General features: G+C 44.7%; 1 protein-coding gene and 1 non-coding gene across 4 annotated transcripts in view; one reads left to right on the forward strand and one right to left on the reverse strand.

Annotated features, from left to right (window-relative positions):
• Window positions 1–12,487, forward strand: part of LOC126248524 (discoidin domain-containing receptor 2-like) — an 891,455-nt gene that overhangs the window by 307,493 nt on the left and 571,475 nt on the right. For all 3 annotated transcript variants that reach the window (XM_049949580.1, XM_049949588.1, XM_049949595.1), the window contains exon 2: window positions 8,765–8,851. In XM_049949580.1, the coding sequence (XP_049805537.1) occupies window positions 8,785–8,851 (67 nt within the window). In that variant the 5' untranslated portion in view covers window positions 8,765–8,784. The remainder of the gene's footprint in view (window positions 1–8,764; window positions 8,852–12,487) is intronic.
• Trnat-ugu (transfer RNA threonine (anticodon UGU)) lies at window positions 9,537–9,610 on the reverse strand. Its single transcript has one exon. It is a non-coding gene; the product is annotated as a tRNA-Thr (tRNA).

Here is a 12,487-nt window from a genome sequence, read left to right on the forward strand (position 1 = left end):
TCTTGGTTTCTTCATAATTCATGCCGTGTCCCGTGTCAAGGCAGTGTTCAGCAACCGCAGATTTCTCTGGCTTACCCAACCTCGAGTGACGTTTATGTTCGTCGCATCTGTGTTTGACCGTACGACACGTCTTGCCAATATAAGATTTCCCACATTGCCACGGGATTTTGTATATTCCTGGTCTCCTCAGGCCGAGGTTGTCTTTAACAGAGCCCAGCATTGATTGCACTTTTGCTGGCGGCCGGAAAACACATTTAATCCGGTATTTCTTGAAAATTCTGCCCATCTTAAAAGACATGCCACCGACATACGGTAGAATAACCAACCCCGTGGTGTTCTCTGCTTCTTCAGGCTGTTCTTGAGGTTTGGAGCGTGCTGGTCGAAATGCGTTCCGGAGTACCCGTTCTGGGCAAACACAGAGCGGAGATGGCTAAGCTCTGCCGATAAGCTGTCCTGATCTGAGATGGCTCTATCCCTATGCACTAGCGTCCGTAATACACCGCTGCGCTGTGAGGGATGATGACAGCTCGTAGCTTGTAAATACAAGTCTGTGTGCGTAGGCTTCCGGAACACACTGTGACCCAAGGAGCCATCTCCTTTTCTACGAACCAAAACATCCAGAAACGGGAGCTCACCATCTTTTTCTATCTCCATGGTAAAACAGATGCGTGGATGGAGGTAGTTCAGATGTTCCAGGAAAGAAGGAAGCGTTGCTGTCCCATGCGGCCATACCACAAACGTATCATCTACATATCTCAAAAACATTTGGGTTTCAGAACCGCCGTCTGAAGTGCTTTGTCCTCGAAATCTTCCATAAAAAGATTTGCTACTATGGGAGACAGAGGGCTACCCATAGCAACACCGTCAGTCTGCTGAAAATACTGGTCGTCAAATAAAAAGTAAGTCGAGGTAAGCACGTGTTTGAAAAGGTGTAAGACGTCCTCTTCCAGCTTAGCTCCTATGAGTTGTAATGAGTCCATCAGAGGCACCCGTGTGAACAAGGAAACCACATCGAAACTCACTAGTAGGTCGGTAGATTCAAGAAGCAGGTTCTTCAGACGCCGTGTAAAATCTTCTGAGTTTCGAATATGGTGTTCACATTTCCCCACCATGGGAAAGCCAGATGTTTAGCTAGGTGGTATGTTGGGGCACCTATATTACTGACGATAGGGCGAAGCGGAACATTCTCTTTATGTATCTTTGGCAGGCCATACAGTCGTGGCGGAACTGGTGCTCGTTCTCTTAAACTCTTCTTCAGATGGTCGGGAAGTTGGCTGGATTTAAGGAGAGCGGATGTCTTCCGCTGTACGGCATCCGTCGGATCTTTCTGGAGACGACGATACGCTGTATCCTGTAGTATGTCCATCATCTTGCCAAAATAAGATGTAGCAGGCAGAAGAACAGTGGCGTTACCCTTGTCAGCTGGTAAAATACTATGATTAAGTTATGCTCTGTGCAAAATTCTACCAGGTGGCTTCCTCTTTCATTTCTTCCCCCCAATCCATATTTACCTACTACGTTTCCTTCTCTCTCTTTTCCTACTATCGAATTCCAGTGACCCATGACTATTAAATTTTTGTCTCCCTTCACTATCTGAAGAACTTCTTTTATCTCATCATACATTTCATCAATCTCTTCGTCATCTGCGGAGCTAGTTGGCATATAAACTTGCACTACTGTGGTAGGCGTGGGCTTCGTGTCTATCGTGGCCACAATAATGCGATCACTATGCTGTTTGTAGTAGCTTACCCGCACTCCTATTTTTTTCATTCATTATTATACCTACTCCTGCATTACTACTATTTGATTTTATATTTATAACCCTATATTCACCTGACCAGAAGTCTTGTTCCTCCTGCCACCGAACTTCCTACTATATCTAACTTTAAGCTATCCATTTTCCCTTTTTAAATTTTCTAACCTATCTGCTCGATTAAGGGATCTGACATTCCACGCTCCAATCCGTAGAACGCCAGTTTTCATTCTCCTGATAACGATGTCCTCCTGAGTAGTCCCCGCCCGGAGATCCGAATGGGGGACTGTTTTACCTCCGGAATATTTTACTCAAGAGGACGCCATCATCATTTAACCATACAGTAAAGCTGCTTGCCCTCGGGAAAAATTACGGCTGTAGTTTCCCCTTGCTTTCAGCCGTTCGCAGTACCAGCACAGAAAGGCCGTTTTGGTTAGTGTTACAAGGCCAGATCATTAAATTATCCAGACTGTTGCCCTTGCAAATACTGAAAAGGCTGCTGCCCCTCTTCAGGAACCACACGTTTGTCTTGCCTCTCAACAGATACCCCTCCGTTGTGGTTGCATTTACGGTACGGCTATCTGTATCGCTGAGGCACGCGAGCCTCCCCACCAATGGCAAAGTCCATGGTTCATGGCGGGAGGGGCGGGGGGGGAACTAACTAACTAAAAATTGTGGAAGGTAAATAAATGAAAACTTCGAACCTAAACGTAATTTTTTAAAATGTCCGGAGGTTGTATGTATGTGTATGTAATGGATATATTCTTCTAAAACTAGAGCGTTCTTTCAAAATTAGAAAAAATTGTAGTTCTATGCTAAATTAAAACTTATCCCAAGTTTCCATCTTCCTTCAAATATAAATTATAGCCTTGTGAAAGCGGATGAATCTTTTTGAAACTCAGAGTGGTTTTGACTCAAGTATACATTCGCTCATAGCGACTCCAAAACAGAGACAATCGTGCTGGACTATTCCCGAGATAAATAGCGTTCGGTAGTGGGCCCACAATCATCAGAAGCAGATGTCAGCACAAGCAGCAGTTAATTGGGTCGCTTCTGTGAACAGCTGTGGCGACGTAACGTGTGTCACATCGCCGCCAAAAGCCGATTCCCACGCATATCGATTTCAGAGGCTCATCTCGTCACGCATGGTCGCTTCGTATGACGTCAGTGGACGATACTGCTCTTGCACTGTGTGACACGACTGGTTGACTTTAGCGACCATACATCTACTGCAAGGAATGCAAACAAAGCATGAGAACTGGTTTTTTTATTTGGGGACGACGCCTGTGTCGTGAGCATCTATGGAAACTTGGTGATGGATGGCATTGTCACGAGTAGGTGGCAGGGTGTTGTGGACGTCCACGCCTCTTCACAGAACATTGAGATCGGAGGATCTGGAAAATAGGATCGGCAGATCTGACGACAGAGAATAACGCTGTTGCAGGCACAAGTATTTCAGAGCAGCACACTCTGTTGAACACGGAGATCCGCAGTAGATGACCCTTAGTTGTTCTCATGTTGACCTAGCCACATCGTCAGTTACGACTACAGTGGGCATGGAACCGTCGAAAGTAGATCAATGGGAACGTCACCTGTCTCATGAATCACGCTTGCAGCTACACCAAGTCGACGGTCGTATCCGACTACGTCCTCATCGAAACGAACAGCTGCTCGAAACATGCATCGCACCGCTAGTGTGGGCAATATTAAGTTGAGGCGGACATTCATCTGGCCTTCCACGGCATTGCCAGTAATAATCGAAGCCACCATGACTATTTTTGCCTAAGTGAACAGTATTACGGACCATGTGCATCCATCATGCTTTATGTCTTCTCTGAAGGCAGTGGCAACTTCCAGCAGAATTACTTTCCATGTCAGAAGGTCAGAATTGTGTTACATTAATTTAAGGAGGATGTTAGATAACTTACGTTGATCTCTTAGATAGCAAATTCACCTGATATGAACCCAGTGGCACACAACTGCATCTCTGTTGGACGCCAGTTTAGCGTCCATAAATCACCAGCCCGTAATTTGAGGGATATTGAGTGACCTGGACATCTGGGACCAAATACATTCAGGTACCTACAGTTGACCTATTGAATACATACCATGAAGAAACGCCCCTGTAAGGTCTATCAACACGCTATTAAGCAGGTAGGCGGAATGTTTAGATTCATCAGTGTACCTAACGGTCCCGGTTGCATATCGTTCTTCAGTACTATCTCCATGCATGTTCACACAGCATTTCATCAGCTTCAGTAGATAAATGTTTCCACTTGTAAGGTCAGTGAACTAGACACTGAATTCTTTCCTCTGTGATAGCAAGAATTGTTTTATTGCCTTTCGACAGGCGCACTGTGTAAGAATCACTGACATCTGTCGAGACAATAGTGAAGATAAGCTCGAACGTAAATACTACACGGCCGAGATTTTCACTGGCGCCAGACGCCTTGCCAGCAAACGTTTTCCTATACTAAAATGAACCAAGTTTGATACTGTCAGCCGGCCGCAGTGGCCGAGCGGTTCTAGGCGCTTCAGTCCGGAACCGCGCGACTGCTACGGTCGCAGGTTCGAATCCTGCCTCGGGCATGGATGTGTGTGATGTCCTTAGGTTTGTTAGGTTTAAGTAGTTCTAAGTTCTAGGGGACTGATGACCTCAGATGTTAAGTCCCATAGTGCTCAGAGCCATTTAGTACTGTCAATAACATATGTATCAATTAACATATCTATTTCACTTTTGCATACGTGATATTATAGAGCAGTGGTCCTCAAACGTTTTTGTTCTCAAGGGAATACTGACATTATGGGGTTGCATCTCGGGCCGCATGTGTACGGATTTTATTATTAGTTTGCTATTCCCGGCGACGCGTCGCTGTGGCTCAGTCTGGTTAAAGGGAAAAGAAAGAAAAGAGGATGCACACGTTTCAAATATGTTAGGGAATTGGTTGTACGTCGAAATCTCCTCCTCTCCCCTGTCTCTGTCCATTCCGTCCTCGCCTTCTCTTTGTCCATCACCTCCTGTACCCCCCCTCCCCCCTCTCTGTCCATCACCTCATCCCCCATCTCTCTGTCCTTTTCCTCCCTCTTTTTCTCAATCTCCTCTTTCCTGTCTCTCCCCCCTCTCTCTGTCCCTCTGTCCCTTGCCCCTTCCCCTCCTTCTGTCGATCTCCTCTTCCCTTGGCGCTGACCTTGAGCCTTGTTTATTGTTTTTGCAAGTTCAGATTCTGTTGTAGTATTTGAATCATAAGCCAATAAGCTATCAGTATAATGTTAGTAGTAGGGTAAGGGCGGCATGACCCCAATTTTGATGTCAAATTGATATGCAAATTAATTAAATTGACCATGTCATCAGTCAATCGTATCATCGACACTTTTTCGCTCTGAATTTTAATCCCACTCTTGAACATTTCTTTTACTTCTATCGTTGCTTCTTCCGTGTGTAGATTCAACAGCGGGGGTGAAAGACTACATCCTGTCATACACCCTTTTTAATCCGAGAACTTCACTCTAGCTCTTTCATCCTTATTGTTGTCTCTTGGTTCTTGTAAAAATTGTATATTATCCGTGTTTCCCTAATGCTTAACCGTGTTTTTATCAGAATTTCAAACATCTTGCATCATCTTACAAGACGGCGTTTCTTGATTTTTCTTCAGTTCTGCTTGCCCTACTGATCGAAACATCAGAATTGCCGCTCTGGTACCCATACCTATCCGAAAGCCAAATTTATCCTCGTCTAACAGATCCTCAGTATTATTTTTATTCTTCAGTATATTATTCTTAGCCGGCCGAAGTGGCCGTGCGGTTAAAGGCGCTGCAGTCTGGAACCGCAAGACCGCTACGGTCGCAGGTTCGAATCCTGCCTCGGGCATGGATGTTTGTGATGTCCTTAGGTTAGTTAGGTTTAACTAGTTCTAAGTTCTAGGGGACTAATGACCTCAGCAGTTGAGTCCCATAGTGCTGAGAGCCATTTGAACCATTTTATATTATTCTTGCCAGTAATTTGGATGCATGAGCTGTTAAGCCGATTCTGCGATAGTTCTCGCACGTGTTTGCCTTTGCTATCTTCGGACTTACAGCTCACGCGTCCGCGTTGCTGACAAGAATAATATACAAAAGAAAGGAAAAGAACATTGAGGATCTGTTAAGGTTCAAATGGTTCAAATGGCTCTGAGCACTATGGGACTTAACATCTATGGTCATCAGTCCCCTAGAACTTAGAACTACTTAAACCTAACTAACCTAAAGACATCACAGAACACCCAGCCATCACGAGGCAGAGAAAATCCCTGACCCCGCCGGGAATCGAACCCGGGAACCCGGGCGTGGGAAGCGAGAACGCTACCGCACGACCACGAGATGCGGGCATATGTTAAGGCAGATATGACGTTGCGGCTAATAATACAAGCAGGACTATACCAAAATCGACCTGAAAAAGCGTACGACTATGTAAAATGGTACAAGATGCTAGAAATTCTGAGAAAACATGAGATAAGCCCTAGGGAAAGGCGGATTATGTACTATATGTACAAGAACCAACAGGGAAGAATAAGATTGGAAATCCAAGAACAAAGTGTGAGTTGAAAACGGATATAAGACAGGGCTTAATCTTTCGCCCCTGCTGCTCGGTCTATACGTCAAAGAACCAATGTCGGAAATTGACATTGCTATCCTCAGTGAAAGTGAAGAAAAATTACAGGAGATCCGTTGAGCGGAATGAGCAGTGTAATGAGTAGAGAATATGGACTGAGAGTAAATCGAAGAAAGACGAAAGTAATTAGAAGTAGCAGAAATGAGAAATGCGAGAAACTTAACATCAGGATTGACGATGAAGAAGTAGATGAAGATAAGGAATTCTGGCAACCTAGGCAGCAAAGTAACCCATGATGGACGAAGGAGGAGGACACAAAAAGCAGACTGGAACTGGCAAAAAGGGCATTCCTGGCCAAGTGAAGTCCACGAAAGTTAAACACAGGTCTTGAGGAAGAAATTTCTAAGAATGTACGTTTGGAGTACACATTTGTATGGTGGTGAGACATGGACTGTGGGGAAACCGTAACAGAAGAGAACAGAAGCATATGAGATGTGGTGCGACATCAGAAGGTTCCAAGTTAGGTGGACTGATAAAGTAAGAAATGTGGGGGCTCTTTGCAGTATCGTCAAGGAAAGGAATACATGGAAAACACTGACAAGAAGAGGGGACATGATGATCGGACATTTGCTAAGACATCAGGAAATGACTTCCATGGTACTAGAGGGCGCTGTAGAGAGGAAAAACAGTAGCGGAAGACAGAGATTGGGATACATTCAGCAAATAGTTGAGGGCGCTGGGTGCGTGTGCTATTCTGAAAGGATAAGGTTGGCACAGGAGCCTCATCTAACCAGTCAGAAGACTGATGACTCAGATCTATCCCTCCCGCATTATTCGATCGCAAGTGGTCCACAGCTCTATTAAACTCTGACTCTTTCAACAGTTGATCTCCTACATCTTCCATATCAACCTGCATTTGTTCCTCAGTCACGTCATCAGGCAAGTCCTCCCCCACGTAAAGGCCTTCAGTGTACTGTTTCCACCTATCTGACCTGTCCTCAGTGCTTAACAGTGAAATCCGTTGCACTCTTAATGTTTCCGACCTTACTTCACCGAAGATTGTTTTTACTTTCCTATATGCTGAATCAGTCCTGCCGAAGACCATTTCTATTTCGATACCTTCACATTTTTCCTGCAGTCATTTAGCCATGGCTTCATGGTTTACTTGCACCATGGCTTGCCTGACATATTTCTGAATTCATGAATTTCTTGAACATTTTCTACTTCATTCTTTCGTTGATCAATTTATTTTTTGCTATTACTCAAGTTTTCTTCGCAGTTACCTTCCTTGTACATGTGTTTGTCCATCTTATGTGACTCTCATTTTTAGATATGTCCACTCCTCTTCAGCTGATATGTCCATTGTGACATTCATTATCGCAGTATCTATGACTTGAGTATATATGCTGGTAGCGGTCACTATACCAATACGAGAAAGTAGCTTAATGACCGTCTCTAGTGTTTAACTGTTCAGCATTTAATTCCATGAAAAGAGAGGCTGATACTATTGTAACTAGTTTTGTGATAAATTACTGTTCATTTAAAAAAACATGCATTATAAATGTAGCGTTTGCTGACTTCACTATCAGGGACCGAGTTGTATGAATGGTGCTGTAAACACGTATGAATAGCTATGGCTGAGAGTGTTGGCGAGCAGGTATCTGGAAATTGTTAGGTAACAATGTTTATGTTGTAGGGAAAGCATGACCACTGGCAAGTTTAACTCGTTAAAAGCTGTATTCGTTGGTTGTGAGTAAAAAATACCTACACAGTCTCTTGGTGTCAACACCAAATCTATCGTAATTGAAATCATACGTTTGGGGAATAATGGTCATTGCACATTTTCCATAACGTTTTAGAAAATGGTGAAAAAGACGAACTATTGTTACTTTTTTTCTAGCTGTTCGTTCTTCATTCAGAATGCTCTAGTCTTCGCGTCCCAATTTGAACCCACATATGCAGAGACCATCGGGGCCGGTTTTTTTTTCATTTTTCTTTTCTTTTTCTGTGCTGTCAATGAATTCTGCTGTTACTCATATTACATTAGACTGCTCTTATCTGGAACAGGCTCCTTCAGTGTTCGATCACTATGAATTCGGAGTAGTTTACAAGCAATATTGCTCTTAGATAATGCTCCATCATTTTGCCTCAACATGACTGATGACAGAGAAACGCTCCAAGAACTATTCACACTACGAAATGATATTACTCCTTTGTCTGTCATTTAGTAATACCATCATTATAAATAAAAACAAACATATAGTCTCTTCAGCAACGGAGTACATCGTCTCCACGATCCTTCACTTTGTATCTTCGTGAATTTTATTTTTTATAGAGATAATTTAAAAATCTGACACAATTTTATTGTGATGGGTAAACGAAAAATCTCAGGGTACTCACCCGAATAACGTCATTTGTTTCAGATGACGTGACGCGACTGTAGATGGCGCCGATAGTCGCCGGCAGCCTGCTGCTTATGTTGGCGGCCCTGGCGCACTCTCTCCGACTTGGTAAGTGACTAGCGCTTCCCGACGTTGAAACTTTGCTAAGCGAACAGTCGAGCCTGAATATGGGAGTGTCGTGCAAACACGAGCAGGTTATCAACGCTGTTTGAGCGCATTGTTTCTCTCGCGTTGATATACAGGGTGGTCCATTTATCGTGAACGGGCAAAAACCTCACGACATAAGCGCCAAACGAAAAAACTACAAAGAACGAAACTTGTCTAGCTTGAAGGGGGAAACCAGATGGCGCTATGGTTGGCCCGCTAGATGGCGCTGCCATAGGTCAAACGGATATCAACTGCGTTTTTTTAAATAAAGTGTAGATTTTAAATGTGCTGGTGTTTATATTGTGCGCAGTGGCCAAATAATGAGTGGAATTATATATAATATGCAGATTTAAAATGTGATAACGAGTAGGTAGCGCTTGCATGGTTTCATAGTAAAGCTCTAAATCAGTTGCTAAAACAAATTATCTTCGTAGTTGTTACGGCTGTAGCTTCCCAAGTGAGGGCGAGGTATCATCAGACAGTAAAAAGTCTTATATGAATATGAAGATGGTATCTGTTCTTTCGGACATGAAAGAACAGGTACCATTAGTGATCTTGCAGCTTTCGAAGAATGAAATTCCAATAATCCAGACCACTAGCTGCTAACAGGCGTTGATAAATATCAACGGGGACAGTTGAAAATGTGTGCCCCGACCGGGACTCAAACCCGGGATGTCCTGCTTACAAAACAGGCGCTCTATCCGACTGAGCCATCGAGGACACAGAGGATAGTGTGACTGCAGCGACGTATCTCTGGCACTCTCGCCGTGAGACCCACATTTCCAACTTACTGTCTCCACACAGCATTTGTACTGTCCCTGCCCACTATACTCATTACTCGCGACATTCAATCTACCGATTCCCGTAAGAGTTTGAGCAATGTGAGTGCATCCGCACTGAAAAAGGTGATTGGCCGGTAAGACTTATCTACACTCCTGGAATGGAAAAAAGAACACATTGACACCGGTGTGTCAGACCCACCATACTTGCTCCGGACACTGCGAGAGGGCTGTACAAGCAATGATCACACGCACGGCACAGCGGACACACCAGGAACCGCGGTGTTGGCCGTCGAATGGCGCTAGCTGCGCAGCATTTGTGCACCGCCGCCGTCAGTGTCAGCCAGTTTGCCGTGGCATACGGAGCTCCATCGCAGTCTTTAACACTGGTAGCATGCCGCGACAGCGTGGACGTGAACCGTATGTGCAGTTGACGGACTTTGAGCGAGGGCATATAGTGGGCATGCGGGAGGCCGGGTGGACGTACCGCCGAATTGCTCAACACATGGGGCGTGAGGTCTCCACAGTACATCGATGTTGTCGCCAGTGGTCGGCGGAAGGTGCACGTGCCCGTCGACCTGGGGCCGGACCGCAGCGACGCACGGATGCACGCCAAGACCGTAGGATCCTACGCAGTGCCGTAGGGGACCGCACCGCCACTTCCCAGCAAATTAGGGACACTGTTGCTCCTGGGGTATCGGCGAGGACCATTCGCAACCGTCTCCATGAAGCTGGGCTACGGTCCCGCACACCGTTAGGCCGTCTTCCGCTCACGCCCCAACATCGTGCAGCCCGCCTCCAGTGGTGTCGCGACAGGCGTGAATGGAGGGACGAATGGAGACGTGTCGTCTTCAGCGATGAGAGCCGCTTCTGCCTTGGTGCCAATGATGGTCGTATGCGTGTTTGGCGCCGTGCAGGTGAGCGCCACAATCAGGACTGCATACGACCGAGGCACACAGGGCCAACACCCGGCATCATGGTGTGGGGAGCGATCTCCTACGCTGGCCGTACACCACTGGTGATCGTCGAGGGGACACTGAATAGTGCACGGTACATCCAAACCGTCATCGAACCCATCGTTCTACCATTCGTAGACCGGCAAGGGAACTTGCTGTTCCAACAGGACAATGCACGTCCGCATGTATCCCGTGCCACCCAACGTGCTCTAGAAGGTGTAAGTCAACTACCCTGGCCAGCAAGATCTCCGGATCTGTCCCCCATTGAGCATGTTTGGGACTGGATGAAGCGTCGTCTCACGCGGTCTGCACGTCCAGCACGAACGCTGGTCCAACTGAGGCGCCAGGTGGAAATGGCATGGCAAGCCGTTCCACAGGACTACATCCAGCATCTCTACGATCGTCTCCATGGGAGAATAGCAGCCTGCATTGCTGCGAAAGGTGGATATACACTGTACTAGTGCCGACATTGTGCATGCTCTGTTGCCTGTGTCTATGTGCCTGTGGTTCTGTCAGTGTGATCATGTGATGTATCTGACCCCAGGAATGTATCAATAAAGTTTCCCCTTCCTGGGACAATGAATTCACGGTGTTCTTATTTCAATTTCCAGGAGTGTATATGAAGAGTATATCTGTTTTTCCGGACATGTCCCAAATAACAGATACCATTAGTGATCTTGCAGCCCTCGAAGAATGAAATTCCAAAGAAATCCAATGTCCCTTTTGATATTTATCAACGTATGTAAGGAGCTAATGGTCTGGATTCCATTGTAATTTCAATAAAAAGACTTCGACGTAAATCTGGTAGACTGTATTACAGAGATTTTTCGTTTCCAGATCCTGTGAGTGCTTTCTCTGAAAAATCAGTTGCATATATGTCGGGGCTCTTCCGATATTCTGCATAATTATGAATCTAACGTCTGTGAATCACTGGCTAAATAATGATTTTCTCACAACATTATTGTTGTACCGGGGAGACGTCTGTTTCAGTCTTAAAGTTCTTTTAATAGAAAGTCGAAATTCTCTTTAGGTGAAATATAAAATGTGAATGTTCGTTCCCTCTTTCGTTTCAGAAGGGAGGGCTGACGCGTATTACGCGTTTTTCACATTTTTGCTTTAATTTCTCTTGGCAAATAACTGCTTTACCCGACTCTGCGACAAAGCTTTTTGCAGTGTGAAATTTAATTATATTCACAAGCCTCTAAGCTCGTCAATCCATGCTTACTGTGTCGTATTTGTTATAATTGTTTTTCAAAGATAAGCGCTACGGTTATTATGCAATACGTCGGACTGATGTCGCTTTTTTGGTACAATTGGGAAAAGTTACCGGGCTTGGACTTCCCGTATGAGGTATTTTTTAGGCTTTTATCAGTGACATTACTCTAAAGTTTTTGATAAAATAAAATTATCTGAGCTGATATTCTATTTCTGTTCCTGTCGTTACACGACTTCAAAGCAGCACACCGTGCATCGGTGTTTTTTCCACCACACCGGATCGATTGTTACACATCTGCTTTGTTATAACCATTGGATTAAAAGATTACTGGAATGCGTGAGTTTAAGCTTAGAAAAAAGTAAAAAAATTATAAAGCTAAATGATACATGTGTCAGGTACATTTACTCCTTTTCTTTGCAGTGTTTAAATTTGCTCTTTCACAGTTTTGTTGGTGTGCAGTATCATACATATGCTTCAAGGCTGGTAGCACATTGGATATTGTATTACTACAAATGCATTCATGTAGCCGTCATACTACAGACGTCAGTAATTGTTGGGATTATTTTATGCACCACATGACCACGTCAACATGCTACATACTTCTTGTTTTTGACACAAATAATGCAGTAATTATAACCTCCTGGAG

Source organism: Schistocerca nitens, chromosome 1 (genome assembly GCF_023898315.1).
Source record: "Schistocerca nitens isolate TAMUIC-IGC-003100 chromosome 1, iqSchNite1.1, whole genome shotgun sequence".
NCBI classification, from domain to species: domain Eukaryota; kingdom Metazoa; phylum Arthropoda; class Insecta; order Orthoptera; family Acrididae; genus Schistocerca; species Schistocerca nitens.